At 48.6% G+C, this 26,949-nt stretch overlaps 2 protein-coding genes across 5 annotated transcripts in view; one reads left to right on the top strand and one right to left on the bottom strand.

Annotated features, from left to right (window-relative positions):
- Positions 1-761: 761 nt before the first annotated feature.
- On the bottom strand, positions 762-18,388 carry ACTR1A (actin related protein 1A). Of its 2 annotated transcripts, none has more exons than XM_039243985.1 (11): positions 18,216-18,388; positions 9,455-9,519; positions 8,887-8,962; positions 8,014-8,139; positions 7,075-7,199; positions 4,952-5,168; positions 4,119-4,211; positions 3,573-3,747; positions 3,410-3,471; positions 2,724-2,764; positions 762-2,551 (listed from the first exon to the last, which is right to left on the bottom strand). In XM_039243985.1, the coding sequence occupies exons 1-11, from the start codon at positions 18,261-18,263 to the stop codon at positions 2,449-2,451; spliced, it is 1,131 nt and encodes a 376-aa protein (XP_039099916.1). In that variant the 5' UTR covers positions 18,264-18,388; the 3' UTR covers positions 762-2,448. The 2 variants fall into 2 exon arrangements, with proteins under 2 accessions (XP_039099916.1, XP_039099917.1); XM_039243986.1 differs by lacking the exon at positions 18,216-18,388 and adding an exon at positions 11,859-11,920.
- A 2,272-nt stretch (positions 18,389-20,660) lies between these two features.
- Positions 20,661-26,949, top strand: part of SUFU (SUFU negative regulator of hedgehog signaling) — a 114,024-nt gene continuing 107,735 nt past the window's right edge. For all 3 annotated transcript variants that reach the window (XR_005530475.1, XM_039243984.1, XM_039243983.1), the window contains exons 1-2: positions 20,661-21,007; positions 25,865-25,999. Coding sequence is in view for 2 of the 3 variants with exons in the window: in XM_039243984.1 (XP_039099915.1) it covers positions 20,826-21,007; positions 25,865-25,999 (317 nt within the window). In the remaining variant the exon portion in view is untranslated. The remainder of the gene's footprint in view (positions 21,008-25,864; positions 26,000-26,949) is intronic.

Raw genomic sequence — 26,949 nt, 5'->3', positions numbered from 1 at the left:
TTGCGGATATTTAGAGCGGCATCTCTAGCCTCTGCCCAGATGCCAGTAGCATCTCACTACCAGTTGTAACAACCAAATGTCTCCAGACATCACATGTGTCCCACAGGCAAAACTGGCCTTGATTAGGAACTACCGCTCAAGGCCAGTGGTTTTTGAGGGTTTGTACAGTGGCTAAAAATTTAGGCTCTAGGGCTGTATTGCCTGGGTCCAAATTCTAGCTAGTAAAGAGCAGAGCTTTGGGAAATTACATAACCTTTCTGTGGCTCTATTTCCTCGTCTCCAAGGTGAATAATAAAAATACCTACACACTTTGTAGGGTTGTTGGATCATATAGGTTAGTGTTCCCCCGCTACCCCCCCCCCAAAGTATACAGGTTTAAAATGGAGGACTGATTAGTCAGAATATCTAAGTGTAGGCCCTAGGAACTACATTTTAAGAAGTTCCTGAGCTTCTCACCCATGTGGAAGCTTTAAGAGCCTCTGACTTCAAGAGCTGCTCCCCTCATTTGAGGTGGTCTCACTCATGGGTTTTTGTGTATGTGCTGTATGTGCAGGGCTGGGACCCTCAGTTCCTGTGGTTTGGACATGAACACCATCTTCTGTATCTACTTGTAGGCTGGGTCTTGGGCTGAGGGCGAGAGCAGTCTGGCTGGCACAAGAGTGCCCTCTAGAGGACAGACGAGGCCTGCGCTCTGCCTCAGATTCAGGGCCTGCAGCTCCTCTCCCCTCCCAGCACCAGAGACAGAGGCCCAGACGCCAGAGTCTATTGTAACGACTTTATTTAATACACTGGGCCCCACCAGGTAATGTGGTTTGTGCAAGGGACAGGCTTGGGCTAAGAGAAGGGAGGTGAGCTGGTTAAGCACACTGCAGTCCGCGGGTCGCCACATCGCTTTCACACACACCTGCTGCTGTGGCCCATACTTGGCAGGGCCTTTGGTCGTTGGACGGCATGGGGGAGAATGCTGCCTGGAATCTGGGACTGGGGTGCATCTAGGTGTCACAGGTGAGGGTGCCGGTGAAGATCTGCTAGCCCTGGCTTTGCACATCCGGGCTGAGGAGCCTTTTTGGACACTGCGAGGCCTGCCCAGTCCAGGGTAGGCACCTGGCCCCACTGGATCAGGGGAGATGAGCCTAGGCCTGTTAGTTCCTGGCACTCTGGTCTGGCCCCCTCCCTCCTTAACCAGACAAGTCCGAAATTATGAATGGCACAAATCAGCCCAGTGGGGGCCTTCTCTACAGCCTAGTCCCCCTGGGTCAGCTAGAATGGGAAAAGGCGACCTGGTTACTTGTGGCTCTTTCTCTACTCCTAAGAGGCCTGGATCCCCAGTACCCCTCCTTTGCTAGGGGCCTCTGCCAAAGAGCAATTCTACCTCCTATTTCAGAAAATCTAACCGGCAGCCAGCCTGTTGATTCCAGGTCAGTGAGCAAAAAGGAAGAGAAAGAAAGAGGGTGGTGGTATTGACTTTGAATGTAGCCTCTGATCCTAAATAGGCCTGATGCCTGTGGATACTGTCAGTTCACCATTAGCAGGGAGTGGCAGGGCCCTGGACGCTATGCTAAACCGAGGTGCTGTAAACATTAGTGTGAACAGGGTGACTGGTGGGCAGGAGGCGATGAGCTCCCTCTCTCCAGTCCCATACTGAACAAACACTTCAATAAATAAAACTGTTTGAAGATGGCATTGCCCAAGGATGGATGAAAAGCCTGGGGCTGACAGGCTCCTGAAACTCTCCCAAGAACCCCCCTGGACAGGGGCTGAGGGTTGGGGTGTTCACTCTGCCATCAATCACAAGTAGCACTGCTCCCGCCTCTTTGAATGCCCAGTGTGGTACTGGTCCCCAGGTGAGGTTGAGGGCACCCTGCCATCTCCTGACCCCAGAGTCTCAGTAATAGCTCCCGGAGTGCTTTTCCAGCCTCCTGAACCCAAATTGCAACAAAACCAGACAGAACTCAACCCTGGCCCCAGTCCTCAGTCCACGATTGATTGGCATCAAGAGCAGAAGGCGAGCAAGGGAGGCAGTGGCTGCCTTGGGCCTCAGGGCACCCTGTGGGTGGGACGGGGTGGGGCTAGCCCAGCCTGGATGGGCAGCAGCAAGGTCTCCCAGGATTTACCCTCTCTGTCTCTCTATGGTAGTAAACGTAGTACCACACAGCTAGACAAAGGCCCAGCTGACGAGGTGGCCCTCTGCCTGCACTCTTCCCTGTTGGGGGCCAGTTAGTGGTCAACCCCAGGCCTCAGGCCGTCACCATCATGGGTAGTTCATCGTCCTTTCTGGGCCCTGGGATCCCTGGGCCACAGGGCACTCGCATATGCGCGCACACTTGTACCCACGCACTCACACACACACTCACACACACAGGCAGTTCCTCGCAAACACTCCGACTCAAGAAAGCGAGTTTTAAAGTGGAGTTAACTTCAGAGAGAGGTGAAGATGATGTCCCGACATTAGAAGGTTTTCCTGTGGATAGATCGGGCACCGTCTTCCTCATATTCCTTCTTGGAGACCCACATCTTCTTAAAGGTGTCCAGGGAAGCAAGGATGGAGCCCCTGGAGTGGAGGGAATCCCAAGGTACGTTGTGAGAGGGAGGAAGTGTTCATGGAGCCAGCCAGCCCCCGTTGGGCCAAAGCAGATGAGGCTCTGCTTTAAAGGGATGGGGTGGTGAGAGGTAACGATGCCCTCACTTCCTGTTCCACTCTTATTCCCAGGAGAACTACTCACCCAATCCATGTGGAATACAGTCTCTCTTGAGGTGCAGATATCTGAAAGGGTGGGTGGAAAGAGGAATCTGAGACTTTGATCCGTCTTGTCCTTTTCCCGCCCAACGCTCGTCTTTATGGCCAATCCCAGTGCCCACGGAAGTGGATGTGTCTCACACAACAGGCTTTCAGTTATGTCCCTGCTGGACCCAATAGCCTCTCTGGGGGGTTACTGTGGCTGGCCTTACACCTGTCTGGAGAAGCAGATTTCCGGCAGCCCTATGAATCTACAGCTCCCAGGAAAGCTGGTGTTAACAGGGGCCGGGATCCAGCTTTGCTGGGGGCTGATGGGAAGCAGCCTCCATGGTAGGAAATACACTCCAACATTTTGCTCCCCTCAGCAGGCACTAAGATGTTAAGTGTTAAGTTAGGTAGTTAACACTAAGACGTTAAGGACTGTGTCACGAGAGCAGCAAGGGTCAGTATGCCAATGCTACAGTTTCTCTGACAGACCACACGTGGGGCCTCAGCCTAGCACCTGGCCACATCAGGGTCTCAGAACTGCCCCCTGGTGTGGGGAAGGAGAAGGAAAATGGGTTCTCCCCTCAGGCAGACCTCAAGGTCAATGTGCAATCTGGGAACTGTCTAGCCTTGGAGGGGAGCCTTGGTTCTGCACAGCCCCAGAGACAGCCCCCACCATGCTCCTACCCTGATCTTCACGTCTTTCGGAGCCAGTTTCTTCACTTCACTCAGTAGCCTGTCACCAAAACCTGAATGGGCAAGACAGGAGAATCTCAGGTCAATTCTCTGGGCGTCTGGGCCCAGCAAGATCTGGAAACTACCTGGAGATGGGCCAGGAGCAAAGACCAACCTTTGAACAGGGTGGAGCCTCCCGAGAGGACGATGTTAGAGAAGAGTGTGCGCCGCAAGTCCATGTCCGACTTCTGGATGGCAAATACCAGCACCTCGTGGATGCCCTCACTCTCCTCACCGATCAGGTCTGGCCTGAAGAGCAGCTCAGGTGCCCGGAATCGGGAAGGACCAATCTGCAGGGTGGAGAGCAAACTCAGAGGCTGGGACCAGGGCTGAGGTCCCTTTGGGAGTGAAAACAGAAGAGGTAGCTCACACTATACTATGCCCAAGTGACTGAGGACGGCACTAACCACCCTCTTCCAAACCCCTTCCCGACCTAGGAAAATGCCTCTGGTGCTGCCCCTCCTCCGCACAGGAGAAGCAGAGTTCCTGCTGCCTCGTTCTACAGTAGACAGCCTCGCTCTGCAAGAGACAGCGCTGCTTGAGAGAGTGCTGGTGCTCCAGGCAGAGGGTGTAAAAGGGCTGGTGCATCTGACCCCAGCCTAGTTGTTTGGGCTCAGAGCTTCTGAGGGTCTGGGAGGACTGAAGGGAGATCCACACCTACCTCGATGGTGCTGCCGTCAGGCAGGTAGTACTGAGCCTTCTCCGTCTCTAGTGTCTCATCCTTCTGCGGGTTTATGGACAGGTAGCAGGCTCTCTGCAGAACCGAACAGGAGTCAGGCAGGCAGGGAACCCAGGCTCACCTGGTCGAAGCCCTGGGGGCTGCTGGATGCCTCCCTGCAGAAATTGGCCTCTCCACAGCGATTGCCCTAAAGGTCCACGGAGCTGCTGCCCTGGAGTGGGGGCAGGGAGGCCTCTGTCCGCCTATAGTGGAGTTCCTACCACTACAGTTCCTACCTGATCCACCTTCCTTGTGGGCAGGCGTGGAAACTGGCTCTCTGGAGCTGGGTCTGAGACCACAACCCAATTTTGGTCCAGACTCAGGCTTCTTCCTCCTGTTACTACTCATGATTCTGGGGCCCATCTACCCAGCTCAGAGGTTTCCCTACAGCCATGGGTGGCAGGATTTGGTTTACATAAAAGAAAACTGTATTGTGATTTCTTCAAAGATGTAAAAGAACATACGTCATCTGTACATAAGATATAAGGACATAATGAATACTGGTGCCCATACCCAGCTCTTTAAGAAACAGCAGCACCTCCCTTTCCCCCACAAGATGGCAGCACTTGGGGGACAGTGACTGTCAGTGTGAGGGGGGCCTAGCTGGGATAAGAGGGTGGCCAGGCAGCCTGGCTGGGGAGAACAGAGCCTGACCAGAGACACCCCCTCCCCCACCCTGAGACAAGAGCTTGACCTCTTTTCGCTCCAGGTCAGAGGTCCCGGCTACCCTATTCCCATTCTCCATCCCATCCCTGGACCCATGGGGCAGCACTCACTTCTTTTATGGCCTTGACAATCTCAAACTCAGAAGATGAGTGGAAATCATAGCCCTCCTTCCGTAGGTAGAGGCGAAGGAAGCGAGAGACATCTCGGCCAGCGATGTCGATGCGCATGATTGAGTGGGGCATGGCAAAGCCCTCATAAATGGGCACGGCATGTGTGACGCCATCCCCAGAATCCAGCACCACACCTGTGGTTCTGCCTGTGGCATAACTGAAGCACAGGGAACACATCATCACTAACCCCTGCCTCCTCACTCTGGGAAAACACTTGCTTTTTTTTTTAGAGTTCAAAGTCAGCTAAACTAAGCTGCGGCCTGCTTTCCTCTAGGGGCCTCAGACTGGCCACAGTACTAAGTCCAAGCATAAGAAAGCCTGAAAAACCCGAGTGAAAGGAGCTCAGCCTCTCTCAGCCCCTCCCCTGCTCCAGAAGAAGAGGCCTTCCAATCTCAGGAGACAGACTAGCCTTTAACCACTAGAGGGTCCCCGCCCAGGGACAGTTTTTACTTTCCAGACAGGAGGAAAAAACTTAAGTGCCTACTATAAGAAGATTTTCGCTTCCACAAAAAACTCGCTTTTTTCTCACATGGCTTCCTAGGTCTGTAATTTTGTTTTTTGTTTTGTTTTCTTTCTCTTATGGTAAAGACAAGGGTATAGACATTTATCTCTGTGATACGAAGGGGAAAAACCGGTGATGTTTGATAAGCAGCAACTGACGCTGCCTGGTGTTGGGAGGACAGGGAATAGAGCAGGCTGCAGCGAAGTCAAACTTGCAAACTACCTAACAAGCCAGTGGCTATTTGAGCTCTAGCTGATTTTTGTCCTACAGGAATACATGCCCAGCATTGCCAGATCTTCCCACAAATTTGGATTTTCATAGGAAATCTAACCCCCCCGCCCCACCCCCGCTTTTTTGAAGTAAGCTGCATGCCCAGTGTAGGGCTTGCACTCATGACCCTGAGATCAAGAGTTGCATGTTCTACTGACTGAGCCAGCCAGATACCCTGGAAATCTCCCAATTTTAAAATGCTGGCTTGGGGGGCACCTGGGTGGCTCAGTCAGTTAAGCGTCTGACTTCGGCTCAGGTCATGATCTCACGGTTGGTGGGTTCGAGCCCCGCCTCGGGCTCTGTGCTGACGGCTAGCTCAGAGCTTGGAGCCTGTTTCAGATTCTGTATCTTCTTCTCTCTCTGACCCTCCCCTGCTCACACTCTCTCCCTCTCATAAATAAATAAAACATTAAAAAAAATAAAATGCTGGCTTGGGGCGAGTGGCTCAGTTGGTGAAGTGTCTGACTCTTGATTTCAGCTCAGGTCATGGTCTCATGGTTTGTGAAATCAAGCCCTGCACTGGGCTCTACAATGGGTGTGGAACCTGCTTGGGATTCTCTCCCCCTTCCCCCCTTCCCTCGCACGCATACACTCTCTGTTTCTCTCAAAATAAATAAACTTTAAAAAAAAATGCTAGCTCACAATGTTTTAATGGGGTCAAACACATCCTATCTGCAGCTTACCAGTGCATAATCTCAGCCCTAGACCGAACCCTAGTGTGAGGCAGGCTGGGCGCAGGACAGGGATGACAGGGATATGAGGACCATGGTGGTGTTTTTATCCCGACTCTATCACCAGCCTGGCACAGTGTCTGGCACACACGGCACCGGATAAATATTGGAGTAGGTTACAGGGGCCTTTATGAAGAGCTATAGCAGCGTGTGGCCTTCCCAACAGGCACAGCAGAGAGCCTTGGGTGCCAAACCGCTGAGACAATAAGAGAAGTAAGACTGGGAGAAGATCTCAATGCCCCCTTTCCTTTAAAAAAAAAAAATTTTTTTTACATTTATTTTTGTTGAGAGGCGAGAGAGACAGAGCATGAGCAAGGGAGGGGAAGAGAGAGAGGGAGACACAATCTGAAATAGGCTCCAGGCTCTGAGCTGTCAGCACAGAGCCAAACGCGGGGCTCGAACCCACGATCTGTGAGATCATGACCTGAGCTGAAGTTGGACGCTTAACCGACTGAGCCACCCAGGAGCCCCTCAATACTCGCTTTCCTATCCCAAGGAGAGGCAGCCTCCCTTCTGCCCGCAAGAGGCCGGGACAGCGGGCCAGACTGCTTGCTACTCACAGGCTGAGCACAGCTTGCATGGAGATGAAAAGGGCTGGCACATTGAAGGTCTCGAAGAAAACTTCAGCAGCTCGTTCGCGGTTTTTCCGTGGGTTTAGAGGTGCCTCCGTCAGGAGCACAGGATGCTGGTGAAAGATGCCCAGACGGCAATCAGGGCCAGGTGAGATCTCTAGCTCTCATGAGCAGCAGGGCAGGGGCCCCCTGTGAGGTATGCACGAGAGCCCAGGGCAACTCTGTGAGCCTCCCTCCCCAAACGGGAAGCTGGGGCTGCCACCTACCCCAGGGTAAGCCAGTTTTTCAACCTTCCAAATTCTCGCTCGCTTCGAAGTCTCATTGCATCCTTGCCTCTGTCTCCTTCCTCCCCTCCCTACCTCTAAAATTCTTACACAGGCCCCCAGATTTACTGTGTAGCTCCAATTACCCAGAAGATTTTGCTAAACTCTGAATGTGGAATTATTATAAAAATAATTGTTTAAAATTTTTTTCAAAATAGGAAATTACATTTAAATATTGAATGTATTTTAAAAAAACGGAATATGTCCTTCCGCTGGCAATTCTGATGTCTAGTACACAACTTCGTTTTCCTGGGTTGGGAATTACTTCTTTAGAAGTTAGAGTATGAACTCTGAACTCTGAAAGACATGGGTTTGAATGTTAGCTCTACTGCTTTATTCCTTAGGTGATCTTGGAAAGACTACTTGGCTTCTCTGAACTTTTTTTCTGTTCCCTTGTTTGCAGAATGGAGAGAACACTACCTGTATCTCACAGGACTGGTGTGAAGACTGCATGCAAACTCGAATGAAGAGCACATGGCCTGGGGCCACGGCAAGACTCAAACGCTCCCAGCAGTTGCCCTCTCTCCCCCTCCTCCTCTCTGGGGTAGTGGCTCTGCCCAGCTCTGCACACTGTGCAGGGGTGCCCTGCCCACAGGACCCTCACCTCCTCTGAGAAAGTCTGCAATTGGTCCTTAGAATAGACATACTGCCAGATGCGCTCCATGTCGTTCCAGTCCTTGACGATGCCGTGCTCCATTGGGTAGCGGATGGAGAGCAGCCCTCGGTGTTCCTGGGGGCAGAGAGCAGGACTTACAGCAGCCGCTGGTCTCTCCCCCAGGTGACCCAGTGGGGCCCCACTCTTCCAGCAATGGGAGCTCCCAGCCCACAGTCCTTAGCCAGGGCTAAAGGCAGGCCCCCATTTGCCAAGTCTCTAAACTGTATGCTGTAAACTGTTCTCACTGCCTGATTAGCTGGCAAAGCAGAGGGCTTCCGTATTTCCACGGGCCCTCAGTGCCCTTCTGATGGGTGACAGGAGACACCCTTTTCACCATCTGGTCCCAGGACACAATCTCCTGGCTCCCACCTCTGGACATCAGCACTTGCAGTGCAGGTTGGCAACAATGATTCTGTTGTTCTGCATCTAGAGGCTGCCCCAGGGCTCTGCCAAGCTGTGCTAATGGACTCATCCCCAGGGTATACCAGCTAGGGTATCCCCCGGAATCCCTTTTGCCAAAAAGAACCAAGCTAGCCGATCTCATTGTCGGCAGGGTAGTGACAGAGTATAGAAGGAAAGCAAAAGCCTATTTTCTAGACTAGTTTCTGTTTCCCAAAGTGGGGTTCTAGATATTTCCTCTCCAAAACCAGAGGCTGCTCCTGGGAGACAAGAACCAACTAGACCTAGGATGAGAGGACCTAAGATTTAAGAGGACACTGCTCCTTTTACGCATGGCTGTCCTGCTGCGGGGGTACTGCCCCGGTTGGGAATGATGAAGGTCCTCTGCTGGTTTGAGGCTTCTACAGTAGGACTGGGAATTACCTCGGCTTTGGGGCCAATGAAGATGTCACCTTCCAGGGCTCCGGCCATGACACGGACATGTTTGGGTCTGCCCACACTACGAAAGAGATCAGAAGGACCAACCATCACTTTTCCTTTTATGATATAACACAGGAAGGATGTACAGAGGTGCGAGCGCAGACAGGAAGAGTTGGACTCAGTTCTACCATGTTTATCTCTTAGGAGTGAGGTTATAGTTGATTTTGATTTTCTTTTTTCTACTTTTCTGCACTTCCTGCAATTTCCGCAGTGAACATGTATTATTTTAAGTTATTTGTATGTTATTTCATGTTTCTGACCCAAACGAGAGATCCCTTCACTCTCAAAGGTAGAGGGCTGACCCTGCAACAAAGCTGACAAGCCTTCCAAGGTGCTGCTGCTTTTTTTTTTTTTTTTTTTTTTTTAAGATTTTACTTTTTAAAGTATTTTCTACAACAATGTGGGGCTCAAACCCACAACCCTAAGATCAAAGGGTTGCATGCTCCACCAATGGAGCCGGCCAGGCCCCACATGCCTATCAAGCTTCTGACTAAGGTACAGAATTACTTACTAGTTTGGAAAGCAATATTTGGGAATCTGATCACCAGCAAAACCAGCTTTAATCACACCGGATCCCTGAGGAGAGAGGAGAGAGAAAGAAAAGTCAGAAGTATGACAAAAACAAGAGGAGATATATATCTTACAATGTGTATAATATGGTTCCATTTTTAAAAATTTATTATCTATTTATCTATTGAAAGTTTATTTATTTTTTTTTTGAGAGAGAAAGAAAGAGAGAGAGGGAGAGAGAGGGGCAGAGAGGGAGAGAAAGGATCCCAAGCAGGCCCTACACTGTCAGCACAGAGCCTGACATGGGGCTCGAACTCCTAAAACTGTGAGATCATGACCTAAGCCGAAATCAAGAGTAGTTTGCTCAACTGACTGAGCCACCCAGGCGCCTCTGGTTCCATTTTAGACAGAGACCTTCTATCTGTGCACAGCATCTCCATCTGTATGAGCACCTGTAGAGGGAACATGTGTCACTGGGAGGGAAGTGGGGACTGGAGATGGGGAGGAGATTTCACTGCACCCTCAAAGTATTAGTTGATTTTGTTCTGTATTCTGACTTATCTACACTGAACACGCTTTACTTCTGGAATTAAAAATAATATTGGAGGGGCGCCTGGGTGGCTTAGTCAGTTGAGCGTCCAACTTTCGCTTAGGTCATGATCTCGCGGTTCGTGGTTTGAGCCCCGTGTCGGGCTCTGTGCTGACTGCCAGCTCAGAGCCTGGAGCCTATTTCAGAGTCTGTGTCTCCCTCTCTCTCTCTGACCCTCCCCTGCTCACGCGGTCTCTGTCTCTCTCCTAGAAATAAATAAAAAATATTAAAAATATATATATATTGGAGGGGCGCCTGGGTGGCTCAGTTGGTTAGCATCCGACTTCGGCTCAGGTCAGATCTCACGGTTAGTGGGTTCGAGCCCCGCATCGGGCTCTGCGCTGACAGCTCTGAGCCTGGAGCCTGTTTCGGATTCTGTGTCTCCCTCTCTCTCTGCCCCTCCTTCACTCATGCTCTGTCTCTCTCTGTCTCAAAAATAAATAAACTATAAAAAAACTTAAAAAAAAAATGATTCCTTTAAAAAAAAATAATAATAATATTGGAGACCCTGGGTGGCTCAATTGGTTAAGCGTCCAACTTTGGCTCAGGTCATGATCTTGCAGTTCATGATTTCGACCCCCACATCAGGTTCTCAACTGTCAGCGTGGAGCCTGCTTCAGAGCCTCAGTCCCCTCTCTCTTTCTGCCCTTCCCCCACATGCATGCTCACTCTCTCTCAAAAATAAACAAACATTAAAAGAAATACTATTAATAAAGAGAAGAAAAAGAGAAAACCTGAGGAGAGAAGAGAAAAGTACCTAGAAGCATCAGAGCAGCCAAGTTCAGGAACATAACCACAGTGGGCAGAACGCGTGATTCTGTTAAACCACCGTGGGATGCTGTTAACCTGCCTTCCCAGCTGGGGCCTGAACTCCCCCTGCCCTCCAAGGGCTCTAGGACTGACACCACCATGAACACTGCCACGCTTGCAGCTGCCTCGGGTGGCGCACGGGCTGTCTGGTTTTCACTGCAGGGCAAACCTCTATGTTCTGTTGCGGGGACTGTGGTTGCTTTTTGTTTTTTGTTTTAACTGTGCTTTGTTTTACTCACTGGTCTCCTGATGGTAAAGAGCAGGGAAGTTCGAGAGCACCAGCTGCAAGGAGACCCAACGTTACAATCCCGCTGCTCCCATACTTGGTAAGTCGGGTGGGGCGGTGCCCGAAGAGAGTGACTTGCCCACCAACATCTCTGGTACCACGTGGGGCCCGACCAAAGTAAACAGTGACTCTAGATACAGATACCAACTCTGTGCAGGACAGATGTCAAAGCTTGATACTACTTGCAAATATAGCCTGTCTTCTTCCTTCTTAACTCTCGCACCGCTACACCCCATACGCTCACCCTTCTACCCCAACACGGTTTGCCGCTGCGCGCCTAACAGGGGCAAGCCTTTTCCTGCTGCCTGGTGACCTCTTCTCCAGGGGCGGGGAGTGACAGTTCTAAAACGCACACAGCGAGCGGTAAGCACATCAGGAGGTGCTAACCAGCCAAGGTGATCTTTGCACCAAAGGCTTTCCTGCAGCACCCCTGGTTCCCTCTCTGTCTCTTATCCCTGCTCTTTCGTAGGAGAAGTGCCAATGAGGGGCGGTCAGAGAGGCCATCCTGGTGCCTGACTCTGGCAAGATAGAGGGAGGATGAAGTGGCTGAAGGACAGGAATGCCAGTTCTCTAAGACAGCAGGGACCTCTGCCAACAGAAAAGAGAGAAAACAGCAGACAATGTGCAAACTCATCGGCCTGGGCAGAGCAGCAAGGAGCCTGGAAGAGGTGCAGCTGTAAACTGAGCTGAGAGACCGGGAAGGAGGGAGAGCCGTCGTACCGCAGCCCGCGGGCTCCGGGACAGTGGCATGGGTAGTGCACCCAGCGCCGAACAGAACTCCGGGAACTTATTGGCTCAGGCTTCCAGTAATTGTTCACCGCCTTCACCTGGGTGTGGTGATGCCAACAGACTAATTGGACCTTCTGGCAGAGGTTGAAACAAGAAAAGTAAAGATGAGACCTGCATCTCAGACTAGATATTTTGAAGAGACGATTTTCCTGCATATTTAATTTTGAATTTACTAGCAAAATCAGACTAGAGTCTGAGTAAATTAAGACAAATGAAGATGTTAGGTACATTTCTCATTCTCTGTCCCTCCCAGCAAGATAGTATAAAGAACCAGTACAAATATCATTGTCTTCCTCATGAAGAATAATCCCCTTGGAATTCTTATTCTCTTACTATTATTTCACAAAATCGCCAGTACCTGTAGCATAAGGTAGTCTGCATTTCCTTCTGCTTTGTTTTTTTAATATTTATTTTTATTTAATGTTTATTTTGAGAGAGAGAGAGTGAGAGTGAGAGAGAGAGCGTGCAAGTGCAAGCGCAAGCGCACCAGTAGGGAGGGGGAGAGAGACTCCCCAGCAGGCTCTGGGCTGTCAGCGCAGAGCCAGACATAGGGCTTGATCTCATGAATGTGTGAGCTCATGACCTGAGCCGAAATTGAGAGTTGGACGCTTACTCAACTCAGCCACCCAAGCACCCCTCTCTTCTGCCTTCTGTTTGAGTTTATGGTTTCATATGGTTGAGTTATGGTTTTTGTCTGTTTTCAGCCCAAGTTCCTTAAGCTCAGAGACTTTCTATATCAGCAGTATCTGGCATTTGAGGATACTCAAATAGAGGCTGGCTGCCTAAAATTAAATCCCAGCTCAAACGCCTGGCAGATGAAGCCTAAAATATGGAACCTGAACAAGCAGCTGGAATGCCCGGAGCCCCAGGCAGAGGTGGCGCAGGAAAGGTGGAGACAGCACTGGGAATGATGCACAAGGGCGAACCAGACCCAGCTTGTCCCTGCAGTCTCACGAGCTGGCCAGCTAGGCCAGCAGCTGGGGAACGAATGAGTGGGGATGGAGGCGGTGGCTGAGCTGCTTCTATTCTGCTCACACCAGAGAGTATAAAAAAGGTCCTGTCACTTTCTTTAATAGTCTTTGTTAACCAGGAACCCTGTACCTGGCAAACGAGCTGCCACTCTGTTACTCACTCTGGCAAAGCCAAGTAAACAAATGCCTTGCAGAGGCTTCTTGAAAAAGTAGTTCCATAAAAAATATTCGATTTTTGAGGACTCAAGTCTACAGCCAGCCATGGATGACCATTCTCTTTCTGACGCAGGCACATAAATAGCAAATCCCTCAGCAAGGCTTTCCCAGTACGTGCTAACTATGGGCCTGTGGCTTGGGCAACAATTAGCCTAAGCACTCCTGATTCTTCTTCTTCTTTTGGGCAACAATTAGCCTAAGCACTCCTGATTCTTCTTCTTCTTTTTTTAATTTTTTAAAATAGTTTTTCTTTATTTTTGAAAGAGAGAGAGACAGAGCATGAGCGGGGGAGGGGCAGAGAGAGAGAGAGAGAGAGAGACAGACAGACAGAATCTGAAACAGGCTCCAAGGCTCTGAGCTGCCTGCACAGAACCTGATGCAGGGTTCGAACCCACGAACTGTGAGATCATGACCTGAGCTGAAGTCAGACGCTTAACCAACTGAGCCACCCAGGTGCCCCTCCTGATTATTCTTGACATGCTGGCAAAGAGGCTAGCTGTCTCCCATTTTACAGGTGGAAAAAGGATGCTGGGAGGTGGAGCCTCAAGGTCTAGGACACTGGTGGCTCATTTTGGCATAAAGACATGTTTTTTTTTGGCCCACATAGTACTTTTTGAAAAACAACTTCATTGAGATAAAATTCACTACCATATAATTTACCCACTTAAGGTATATAACCCAGTGGTTCATAGTATATTCACAGAGTAGTATAATCATCAGCACAATCTTATTTTGGAACTTCGTCATCATCCCAGAACCTGTACCCATTACCAGACACTCTCCATCTTACCTGCCCTCTCCCGCCAACCAGTCCTAGGGAACCACTAATCTACTTACCATCTCTGCAGACCACAAATTACTTTTATGTTAACTTCCAACACTTGAAAATGAGAGATAGCATATAAAATTTGATGTTTCTGATTTATCTTGAAACATCAGAAGATCTGGCAACACTGGGCCTCCGTTCCTGCATAGGGGCAACTGGTTGGAAATGAAAAGCAATTGGCCCTTTGGTTAGGCATGCTCAGAGCCCTTTCGGAGTCCTCAAGCCTTCTTTAAGCTATCTTCTTCCTCCCTCTTTTTATATTCCTGCTTGGTCTCTTCAAGCACTGAGTTTGACACTCCTATTCAAGGCATTCCCAGAAACTAAGTTATGATATATCTCCTTCCACATGGTACCTGGTTTCTTTTTTACCCTCAGAGCGTTTGTTTAGGTGTGAAGCACATCCTTGGCTGTCGAAATACACATAATTGAACAGGGAGCTGTCTCTGTAAGTCATCTCTTCTTCAGCCTTTCCAAGAAACTAGGGGTAGATTCTTGCTGTTGTACAACCAACAGGCTCAATATCACATCGCAAGTGACAGTGTAAAGTAAATAGAGTGAGTTCCTTAGCTAACTCTAGTGTTTCCTAAATTTAAGTGAATCAGCACACAAGAGCTGATGACGAACTGTAAAAAAATAAATAATAAAATTGAGACCATCAGAAAAATTTGAATGTTGACAGAACATTTGATGATATTGAGGAATTATTAATTTTGTCAGGTTTGATAATAGTATGCTGATTATGTCTTTAAAAGAGTGTGGGAGAGGTCGCCTGGCTGGCTCAGTGCATAGAGCATGTGGCTTTTGATTTCAGGGTTGTAAGTTTAAGCCCCACAGTGGGCATAGAGCTTACTTAAAAAAATTAATTAAAAAAAAAGTTTTTAAAAAAAGTATGGGAGAGGGAAGTAGGTGGGAATAAAGATTAGCCAAGAGTTGATAACTGTTACAGCGAGGTGAATATGTGGATGTTTGTTATATATTCCTCTCCTTTTGTTTCTGTTTGATATTTTCTATAATAAAAAGAAGAAAGCCGGAAAATAAGTCCTCAAAATGTGGCCTGGGAGCTGCCCTCCTCTGGTATTACTATCTGCTACATACCTTTGGGAAGAATGACTTGTGTTTAGTTTTTTTCTTCCATTTTCCTCATTAAATTCTGATGAACTGGTTTGGTGCCAGAATAGGTAGAAAGGAGTGGTCAACAATTATTTTAAGACTGAGAAAGGTTATGAAATGATAATGAGGCTCTTTCCTCTTTCTCCTGTTCTTTGTTCTCCTTTCTTTTAACTACACACTCTGTAGCCCAGAAATAAAATTGTAGCAATGTGTTAAGCAATGGAGCAGTTAAATCTGCTAGATACACATCATTCTCATAAAGTTGGCTCAAACATTTCAAATTATTTTTCCTAAACCATCTTTCGCTTGGAAACAAAACAAAGCTCTCTAAATGTCAAACAGCAAGAACTATCTGAGGCCCCAGACCTAACAATGTGGAAGAGGGGCACCTGGGTGGCTCAGGTGGTTGAGTCACTGACTTCAGCTCAGGTCATGATCTCACAGTTCGTGGGTTCAGGCCCCATATTGGGCTCTGTGCTGACAGCTCAGAATCTGGAGCCTGCTTCTGATTCTGTTTCCCTCTCTCTCTGCCCCTCCCCAACTCGTGCTCTCTCGCAACTAAATAAACATTAAAGTTTATTTTATTAAACACAAAAATTTTTTTTTAATGTGGGAAAATTTCTCCTACTTCAATTTTTGGCATTATTATTGGCATACTAGAGAAAATAGACAAATCAACCTTAAAACTCAAAATGCACCACTGCCTCGGTGCATTTCAAATATACTATGAAGAAAGAGAAAGGAGAAACTAAAAAGCATTTGCTTAAGTGACATTAAAGAAAATGGCTGGAGATGGAACTCCTGCTCAACAATTCCAGAATCAAAGGATCCAATGACAGACTGCTCCTTCTGCACTGCTGATGAAAACAGGAAATTGCTCATTTCTATTTTTTTCTTTTTAAAATTAAGAAAAAGGTAGATGAAATACCCATAAACTCGCTGAAGATAGAAACAGTGTTTTCTGAAAAGCAATTAACAGGGAGCCCTACTCAGCCCTCTGCAGCAACTGACTAGGTTTCTCTCCCCACCTCAATCTTTATTTAGGGGCATCTTTGTTACTGTGATATTTGGTCACTCATCTACCCACCCATCAATCCAACAACAACAACAAAAAAACATTTACTGAGCACACAGTGGTGCTAGGCCCTAGGTGCTGTGTATGGAGGAAGGTGGGAAGGGTAGAGTAACAAACAAATGAAGGAATACCATCTTTTCTTCCAAGCATTTAACAGTCTAGTGAGAGAGAACCCCCCTCCCCCAAAGTGAAGAACTTGGAGCCCAACCTCAACTTCTTTTTTTTTAATTTTTAATGTTTTATTTATTTCTAGGAGAGAGAGAGAGACAGCGTGAGCAGGGGAGGGTCAGAGAGAGAGGGAGTCACAGACTGAAACAGGCTCCAGGCTCCGAGCTGGCAGTCAGCACAGAGCCCGACTCGGGGCCCGAACCCACGAACCGTGAGATCCTGACGTAAGCGAAAGTCGGACGCTTAACCAACTGAGCCACCCAGGCGCCCCCCAACCTCAACTTCTAAGACAGGCGGCTTGAAGGGCGCCTGGGTGGCTCAGTTGGTTAAGCGTCCGACTTCGGTTCAGGTCATGATCTCGAAGTTCGTGGGTTCCAGCCCGGGGTCAGGCTCTGTGCTGAGCTGACCGCTTGGTCTCGAAGTTCGTGGGTTCCAGCCCGGGGTCAGGCTCTGTGCTGAGCTGACCGCTTGCTCAGAGCCTGGAGCCTGCTTCGGATTCTGTGTCTCCTTCTCTCTCTGCCCGTACCCCGCTCACACTCTGTCTCTCAAATATAAATAAATGTAAAAAAAAAAAAAAAAAAGACAGGTGGCTTGAATACTGTTATTTAACCTCTCTAAGGTTCACTTTTCTGCATAAACGGGGGACAGTAATTCCTATCCACCTGCTAGAGCTGACGCTTAAACGAGATGACGCAAACAAAAGCACCTTTTTAATATGCCTAAAGTCTCAAGGGCTGGATCAGCATAATGAATCTGATAGCTTAGAACAGATAGAACTGACAGTTTTGCCTCCATAGAGAGACCTAGAAGGGGCGCAGAAGGTACCAACCAATCTCGACAGGACGAAGGCTTTGGAAGTGGAAGGCAGAAACTGAGTTGTTTTACAACAATCACCCTCCGCCGAAAATAAAAGCAGTGTTTGGATTCTTTCCGTTGGTCACTATTGAGGCATAAACGACGGCTACTAGCAAGAGGAATAGCAGATAAAGCACCGGTTTTAGGTCACCTTTACTGTGCGACCTTGGGTTCACTCTACTTCATGCTTCAGGGTTGTTGTTTTTTTTCCATTCGTAAAACGAGGATCAAACTTCCTGCCTAACCATGCACCCAATTTTCCAATTCAAATGTATGTGAAAGCCCCCTGTATGTGCTAGAGCACCTGGCAAATACGTTTAGTAATTTTTTCCCCCACATTCCGAAAAGGACAGTACCTCCCTGCTTGCCTGTTCACTTTCTTTTCTTCTGGTCCTTTATTAACATTATAATTTATAATCGCAGAAATTACTGCAATCCTTTGACCATTTCCGGCACCAGATTCCCGAGCCCCACCCATATACACCGCTAAGTCGCCCGCCCTGCTGGGGACCGAAGGAAACTTAGCCCTTCCCCACGCGGGGGCGGGCCCTGGCCCTTCAGGCCCCTCCGTTGAGTTCCGGAAGCCAATCCCCACAGCCCTCGCGCACCCGCCCGCCCCTTAGAGAGAGGAACTACTATGGCGGCCTGGAAGAACGGCAGGAGCGCAAGCCAATCACTGCGGAGGGCTGCCCTCATCCGGCGAGGCCCAGAGGCGGGGTCACCGGTCAAGATGGACAGCCAGAGTAGCCAATCGAGTTATCGGAACAGGGGACTGGGCGGGCGCCGGCTCACAGAGCGGTTAAGGCCCCTCGAGCCAAGGGCCCAAGGACCCGGCTCGGACTACAGCCTTTCCCTACATCCATCCCAAAGTTCTCCATCCAATGGTTGCAGGCCAGCCGCCCTGCCTGCGGACTACGGGTGAGGGGAAGACGGAGGCGGCGGCGGCTGAACCCGCCTGACAGGCTGGGCCAGTGACAAAGAGCCGGTGGCCCAGGCCGAAACCCGGGAGCGATCCCTTTGGGGAAGATAACATAAACCCCTTTAGAGATAGGAAAGACGCAACTCACGTTGTCGATCACGACAGGCTGGTTGGCGATCACATCGTAGGACTCCATGGCAGAAGAGTATCTCCTTCCGAAGAAGGAACTGCCAGCCGGGTCTGCTGCTAACGCCACCGACACGCATGCGCAGTCTAGCCACCGGTGCAAGGCGGCTGGGGAGCGGCCGGACCTCTCCTCCGAAGAACTACAACCCCCAGCATGCCTTACACCTGGGTTTAACGTGCCAGGCCCCTTCGAGCCCCGCCTAGCTTGAGTAGGGCGGTGTCGCATTTCGACGCACAGTACCCTGGGTTTTGTAGTCTCCTTAGATGAATAGACGGGGACGCAAGATTGATGGCTGTATTGCATGCCTGGATCTGTAGTTTCACTGAAGGGATTCGCAGTGCATGCTGAAGTATATAGTTTTCTTGAGTACTTGTCTGTAGTTGGGTTTCAATTGGCCAGTAATTCGTGTATGTTTAGATTTTCCAGGTCAGTCCTGCCACCAGTTCCCCTGTACAATATAAGGTTGCTATGTTTTTATTTGGGTCAATAAGACATCAATAAACATTTATCAGCATCACATTCTAATAAAGGGACATTTAATACACACACACACACACACACACACACACACACACACGGGGAAGGAGGACATACTCTCAGAGCAAAAGAAAATGCATTTTATAAAATTTGCCTTTTGGAAAAAACCAGCACATTTTTGCTTCTCTTCACATTTTTCCCTGGGTAGGTGTAAACCATGCAACAGGCTAACATTGGCCTGAAGACTGTCATTTGTAACTACGGGCACAAATGTTCTTTTGGTCATTAAAACATTGTTCATTTAATAGCTTCAGGAACTGCTTTTTTTTTTTTTTTAATAGTTTATTGTCAAGTTGGTTTCAGGAACTGCTTTTAATCTTAGTATCTCTAAGATAAAATTAGTATCTCTAATTTTCATGGAGAATTAGAATTGACATTGATGAATGAGAAAATGGAGGTGAGAAGTTTTGTGTCTACCGCTTTCAAATGACCTCAGTGATTTATCTCCAGATTAGGCAACCCCCCTCTTCAAATTGCAGGGACCCTTTAGTCAATAGCATTGGTAATTAGGACTCCCTTCTATTCCTTTCTCTTGGAATTTTTTACTGTACACAAGAAAATAATTCTCAGCCTGGTGCCTTGGGAACTAAAAATTCTCCCAGAGATGCCTGGCTGACTCAATGGGAGGAGTACATGACTCTTGATCTGAGGGTTGTAAGTTCCAGCCCCACAGTGGGTATAGAGATCACTTAAAAAATATAATCTTTTAAAAAATTCTCCCAGTTACAGAAAGTCAAAGGTAATGGGAAAGAGCAGCTTAATAGTAGATAACGAATTTTGGTGTTCTTCAGGGCAAGCTGCATGCATCTGCATAAAACAGAACAAAGAAGAGATTGTCATCATTAAAAGCATTTATCAAAAAAAAATTACCAAGTCTTGGTGCTCCTGGGTGGCTCAGTCGGTTAACAGCCTGACTCGATTTTGGCTCAGGTCCTGATCTCACCATTCCTGAGTTTAAGCCCTGCATAGGACTCCACGCTCTCAGAGCCGATTCTCTTGGGAATCTGCTTGGGATTCTCTCTCCCTCTCTCTTTCTGCCCCTCCCCTGCTCAGGTGCTTTCTCTCTCAAAAGAAATAAACAAACAAATACCAAGTCTTTTATTTTTTTTATTTTTTATTTTTAATTTCTAGCAGAGAGAGAGAGACAGCGTGAGCAGGGGAGGGTCAGAGAGAGAGGGAGTCACAGACTGAAATAGGCTCCAGGCTCTGAGCTGGCAGTCAGCACAGAGCCCGACGCGGGGCCCGAACCCACGAACTGCGAGATCATGACCTAAGTGAAAGTCGGACGCTTAACCGACTAAGCCCCCCAGGCGCCCCATACCAAGTCTTTTAAATTGATCCTAGTTTAACTAACTCTTGCCACTTTTAACAGGACTCCAAAATAAGTATTTCCACATAGGACCCCTGAATTTGGCGGTGTTAGCGTCAGTCAATAAGGTCAATAGACATTCAAAAACAGTAGGAAACATTCAGATTTATAATCTATTAAAACTAATGTCACACTAATGGACGAATGAATCAACCCGTTATTGTCAGATTTATGTCTAAATTCTTGTGAGGAGCGTTGTCAGTAGAACAGTGACAAACTCTGGAGGCGCACTTCCCATTGCTTTCGTGGGACCCTAGCACCTCAGAATGCCTCTACATCGCTATTTAAACCTGGGTTCCTCCTAACACTAGGGGGAGACCAAGAGCCTTGGGATACCCTAACACAGGGAGAGGGAGGCGGGACCTATTGTCAAGTCACGCCTTCCCCAACTGTGACTGGCACACATACTAGCCAATGGATGCCGGGATAAGGCGCGCTGACGCCCCGCCCCCTTGAGCGCCCCGCGGCTCCCGAGGCACCCTCTGGCCGTCTCTGCGGCGGCGACGGCCTGGGCAGACTGTGCGCGGTGCGCAGGCGCGGAGCCTAGACCTCGCTGCAGCCCCCATCGCCTCGGGGAGTCGCACCCACAGAGTCCGCCTGCTGGCGCGTCAGTGCTCTCCCTTTCGTCCACCCTCCCCGGTCCCCCTAGCGCCCTACGCACCCGGATGGCGGAGCTGCGGCCTAGCGGCGCCCCCGGCCCCTCCGCGCCCCCAGCCCCTGGCCCTAGTGCGCCCCCGGCCTTCGCTTCGCTCTTCCCCCCGGGACTGCACGCCATCTACGGAGAGTGCCGCCGCCTTTACCCTGACCAGCCGAACCCGCTCCAGGTTACCGCTATCGTCAAGTACTGGTATGCCCTGGGCCGCGGGGAGAAGGACAGGGGCGGGCTGGGAAGGGTTAGGGCGCCGAGGGCCAAGTCATTTGCGGGGGAGGAGGAGGTGGAGAATGGTTAAGGCACTTGGAAGGAGGGCGTCCTGCTGCGAGGGAAGGAGTTAAGGCTCAAGTTGAGAATGGGGACAAAGGGGTTAACGGAGCCTGTGGGTAGCAAGGTTAACGAGGGAGGGGGGATGAAGGGTTAACTGGGATTAGGAGAACAGAGTGAATCGGGGGTGTGTGTAGGGGGGGGCGACAGGAGAGAGGGAACTGTAAACGTGGTGAAAGGAGGGGGCGCCTGTAGGGGGTCATTAGTGGGCGAGGGGAAGCCGGGGGCGGGGGGCGGCTGAAGTGGGCTGGGGGAGGTGAGGCGGGGCCTGGGGAGCCTAGGAGAGGGCTTTGGAGGAGTGCGGCTGGCGGAGCTGAGAAAGGGCTCGACACTGCACAGGCAGGGTAGGGGCTGCTCTGGGAACCCCGGCTCTCCCGTGGATTAAGAGGGGGAGCAAGTTGCGAGATTGTGTTTGTGAAGAGTGGAGGAGGAGGTCTCCTTTGATACCTCCCCAGTAAACCCAGACGTCAGGTCGGTGCCGTGCTTTCGCGTTTGAAGTTTCACGGAGCAAGTTTTCTCGATAAACTTTCTGCTTACTCGGCACAGTTCTTTCTCCAAGCAGAGCTGCCTATGGCTCTGAGGCTGCTCTGCTTTAGGACATTGACTAGAGTAGAGGCAGATCCAGGAGAGCCATGGTTTGGGATTGAAGGGGACCACAGTAAATAATGAAAATCTAGGACGTGGACACGGAGGAAAAGAAGTGCAGTGAGATGTTAAGAGGAGCTTCCTGTCCACAGCTTCAGGATTTATTTAGGCTGTAGTCTCTCGGAAGCAGAGAGTAACCCTCAAGTGGCTCTGTAACGATCAGACCTGTTTACAGAAGCGCTGCCCTTGGGGTAGGAATGGTCCTGTCTTGTTTCCCATTTCTGTTTGCAACCTCCTCTTTCAACAGTCTTTGGGCAAGACAGGTGTTCTAGGGACTCTGACAAAGAGCCTGTCTTCATGGCCTTTCTGAACCAAATTGAGGAATTGGATGAATCTGTCCAGAGCTCCATTCATGCAGGCACTGTGTTAGATGATCCCCTTCACTGAGTCTTGAAAAACTGACTCTTCAGGAAGCAGCTTGGAATGTAACCAACAGGGCAGGTAGACCCAAAGGGGGAGGCTGATAGAATCTATGTCTTTGCTGGTTATCTTTCCCTTTGGGACTGAGTCTCCTCCAGGATAACCTCTTAACTTCCTCTGGAGGTGGCAGAAACTAGACCGGCTAGGGCTGAGGCCAGTTCCCTGTGTCAGTGGGAGGATGTAAAGAGGCTGACAGCATGGAGAGCCTGGGGACCAGGTCCTACGGAGGACCTGGGGACCTGGTCCTACGGGAGGGCCATGTCTGGTAGCCAGGAGGAGGTGTGGCCCTCAAAACAGTTCTCCTTGGCAGGCAAACTGCTCTTTGGTTGAGAGGAGTTCCTGAAGAGAGCTTCTGAGTGAAAAGCAGTCCTTGCTAATTTAATCACCCATTTGCATTGCACCTATATATTTAAATATGTATTGTGGTGAAATCTATTGGATTGTGTCATGAGAAAAGTAGACCTGGTTCTGTGATTGTATTTGTTCAGGCCTCCTTTGAGTACAACAGAAATCCCTACACGAACTTGGGCAACTTCTTTTATGTCGCGCAATTAGCCACGAAGGATAGAGTTGTGTGCTAAAAATATGAAAGCCCATGCAAAGGACTAAGACTGATTTTGGTACCTTCCCCCCAGTCGCAAACTTATTAACCAGGCAGGACTGTCTTCAAAACTGGGGTGACATGTAATGACAAATAAAGAGCATTTAGTGAAATTAGAAATGCTGGCTAGATGCAGAAAATGTAAGGAGCAGCTCAGTGACTGGTTCTAAGATTTGGAAGGATTTGCATAATAAGATTCTGAAATTAATTCATTGATATACCTCCCATTTGGGATCCCACAAGGCCTCATTAGCAGTTTGCCTAACCAAGGCTTCCTGGGTCTGGCTGTGGCCCCGTGTACCTTGAGGTTACTTTTTCTTGTGACGGAAGTTTAGGTCTTTGTCTGGTGGACATTGGCCAGCAGGAACATCCTGGCTGAAAGCCAAGACTTTAGGGACAGGAGCGGAAACACAGGCAGAGCCTGTACCCTGGAGCCGCTGTGGCCCTGCACCTGCCTTGTGGAGTGTAGTTAGGTGTTCAAGGAAGTAAGTTCAAGGAAGAGCATCAAGGGATGCTCTGGGTCCTTAGATAACATCTTTTTCTAAGTGCGAAACATGCTTATTTTCTATATACTCATTTGCTTCCCGTCAGGTCTGTAAGAACCAAACACTCTGTGCTTGGGGAGAAGGTTAATTTTGTCTGACTCTTGGTTATTCCCTGTAGTTGTAGTTTTAAGATAAATCCTCAGGGCGACTGGGTGGCTCAGTTGGTTAAGTGTCCGACTTTGGCTCAGGTCATGATCTCATAGTTCGTGGGTTCGAGCCCCGCGTGGGGCTCTGTGCTGACAGCTAGCTCAGAGCCTGTTTCAGAACTGTATCTCCCTCTCTCTCTGACCCTCCCCTGCTCATGCTGTCTCTCTTTTTCTCTCTCTCTCAGAAATAAATAAAACATAAAAAAATTAAAAAAAAAAAGATAAATCTTAGTGGCACCTGGGTGGCTCAGTTGGTTAAGCGTCCAACTTTGGCTCAGGTCATGATCTCATGGTTCGTGGGGTCGAGCCCTGCGTCGGGCTCTGTGCTGACAGCCAGCTCAGAGCCTGGAGCCTGTTTTGGATTCTGTGTCTCCCTCTCTCTCTGACCCTCCCCTGCTCATGCTGTCTCTCTCCCTCTCTCAGAAATAAAGAAAACATTAAAACAAAAACTAAAAAAATAAAAAGGTAAATCCTCATTCCTTAATAATCTGTCCCCTGAGAGACTTGGCCAGAAAGAGGGCTGCAGGGGTGTGGCAGATAGAGCGTGGAACTGTGGATGCAGTTTTGCCACTTGTTGCTGGATGGACCGAGGCTGAAGAAGGAGCAAGATTGGGAATTTGCAGCAAACCCTGGCAGATATGAAGACTGTAGTCACTCCCATCTGTTCCGGGGTCCTGTACCTACCGTATGGTTCTTTCAGGGATAGCTACCCTTTTGTTTCCTCCTTCCCCCAGCAAGTTTTTCTGTATTCAACTGGCTGTGGAAGTAGTCTAATGATTTGGCCAAGTCAAAGTTAAGGGAAGACACAGAGATTTGTCCCCTTTCCTAATCCACTTAGTTCAGATTCTTAGCTATTTGTAGCAACTCTCTTACAAGTTCTATAAATAATTTAGCATTTCCTAGCAGAAATTAAGGATTTCTATAAAGGCAAGTAATACCCTGACAAAGGAGGATGAAACCAGACCTACTATTTTTTTAAAATGTTTTATTTATTTCTGAGAGAGCGAGAGAGCGAGACAGCATGAGCAGGGGAGGGTCAGAGAGAGAGGGAGATACAGAATCTGAAACAGGCTCCAGGCTCTGAGCTGGCAGTCAGCACAGAGCCTGACGCAGGGCTCGATCATGACCTAAGCTGAAGTTGGAGGCTTAACCGACTGAGCCACCCAGGTGCCCCTAGACCTACTATTTTTAAATAGTATTTAAATTGCATGATACGGGCACATGTGCTGGGATCAAATGTAACATGTATTTTATTTGGTTATTAGTGTTCCTTCAGCATACGCTCCCAATTGCAAAGAGCACTCCGTCAGTGTCTCAGGGACAGGCAGAGTTTTTGCAGTCTGTGGAACAGTCAGATGTTTGAGGCAGCTCAAATGCAGAGTGTTTGGGGGCTAAATGCAGACTTCCTTCCGCTGATGGTTTCATTTAGTCTGTTTCTCAAGTCTTCCAAGTTTCCCTATCCATTCTGAAGAAACACAGGACTTTTTTTTTTTAAGAACACTAATTGCTCTACTAAAGGAATAAAGGAAACCCTTATGGAATTAAATCCTCAGAGTAAGATAATGACTGAATCTCTTCTTCAGCTGCTTCTCTGTTGGAATTATGCGGGGAGTTTAATGTGGTCCTCAGAGGCCCCAAATTATTTAATATTGTAGCTCTACCTTTGAGGCGACAGTCTCCTAGGATCATCTTCCAAATGCAGGAGCTCACAAGGCTCAGCCTGGCCTGCTGCGATTCTCTGCAGAGCTGGGCCAGCCTTGGTTTGGCCTTTGTCACTTGCATGATAAAAGACCAGCTTTGGTCTGTGGGGTGCGGGCCCGGGTCTGGAAGCACTGGGTTTGTTTAGAACAAACTGTAATTAACATAGGGCACAATATAGTCTTTCAGGAATTAGCTGTCTAAGAGGCAGGAGTGGAGCTGAGCCTCTGCTTCCAGGAACAATGCCCATTGGAGATGCTCAGGATGGTCTTTCAACAGAAGCCAATTGATTGACTAATGCACCTCTTGCTTTGAAGCTTGGCATGTTTACAGGCACCATGGAAGAGAGATAATCCCTGCCAATTCCATTTGGGATTGGTAATTTGAAACAGGAGCAAGCAAAAGGGACAAGCACCCTGTCTGTTTTATTTCTAAAAGAGTTCCTGCATGTTGGGGATAGGAGAAGGGAGCCTCTTGTGCTTACGGAATCAGGCAGCTTCTAGCTGTCCAACCCTTGGTCTTGTCCCAGAGAGGTATGGCCTCCTTTTAGTTATCTTTCATTCCATGTTCCTCTGGAATGGGCCCTTTAGATTTGTAAGGCATAACTGCTTAGCTTCACACTGCCTGCTTTCAGGCTCACACTGACTACCTTGTGTTTTGTCTTTTGCAGGTTGGGTGGCCCGGACCCCTTGGACTATGTTAGCATGTACAGGAACGTGGGGAGCCCTTCTGCCAATATCCCTGAACACTGGCACTACATCAGCTTCGGCCTGAGCGATCTCTATGGTGACAGCAGAGTCCATGAGTGAGTGTATGACACCGCCTTCCCTCCACCTGTCCGTTTCTTAGCCTTGAGCCTTATTTCTGGGGTTTCCCTGAGCAGGGGTGATAATGTCCTAGTTCTGTGAGATTGGCATCTCTCAGGTAGAACCTCTGGGTTTCTGCCCCCTGCTTATATCTGCTTATGCCGAGTGATCCAGGCCAGCACCCGAGCTCTGTTCATCTGGTGTGAGACAGTGTTCATGGTGAGCAAGTGTTCCAAAACCGTCGGATTTTCCTAAGCTTGCTTTGGTGTTTGGGCTCAGGGGACAGGCAGCATAGCTATGACCTGGAATTTGAGTTGATGCCTTTAAGTCTACTTATTTTATTCCCTCTAGCTTGTTATGAAACATTTTAAACATAAAACAATGTTGAAAGAATTTTATAGTGAACACACAAATACTCACTACCTAGATTCTGCAATTAACATTTTACCTACTTGCTTTATTATGAATATATCCATCTCTGTCCTTCTGTTGATCTTACCTACTTCCTTTTAACCTACAGTTGTCTGTACTCAGATTATTCATAGTACATTTTTTATTCTAGTCTAGTCCCAATTTCTGCCCTGTACATTTCTAAATCCTACCTGCTTTCCCCCCTATAATCACTGAATTTAAACACATTTTAATATTAAGTTAAACATAAATTTAGTATTAAGTCAGCTAAAACAATAACAGTAACACTAACAATAATGAAAGCTAACATTTATTAAGCATTGATAATGAGCCAGGTATTCTTCACTTTGTATATATAAACTAATCCTATTTTCAACACAGTCATATAATACTGGTAGATACTCATATTTGCCCCATTTTATGGATCAGGAAACTGAGACACAAAGAGAATCTATAACTTGCTTAAGGTCACATAACTTAGAAATGGTAGTGCTAGGATTCCAATGCAGACATTTTGGCTTCAGAGTTCATACTCTTT

This window comes from Hyaena hyaena, unplaced genomic scaffold (assembly GCF_003009895.1).
Source record: "Hyaena hyaena isolate Hyena2069 unplaced genomic scaffold, ASM300989v1 scaffold_233, whole genome shotgun sequence".
NCBI classification, from domain to species: Eukaryota; Metazoa; Chordata; class Mammalia; order Carnivora; family Hyaenidae; genus Hyaena; species Hyaena hyaena.
Note: the sequence above shows the minus strand (reverse complement) of the source record. Positions and strands in the feature narration are given on the sequence as shown.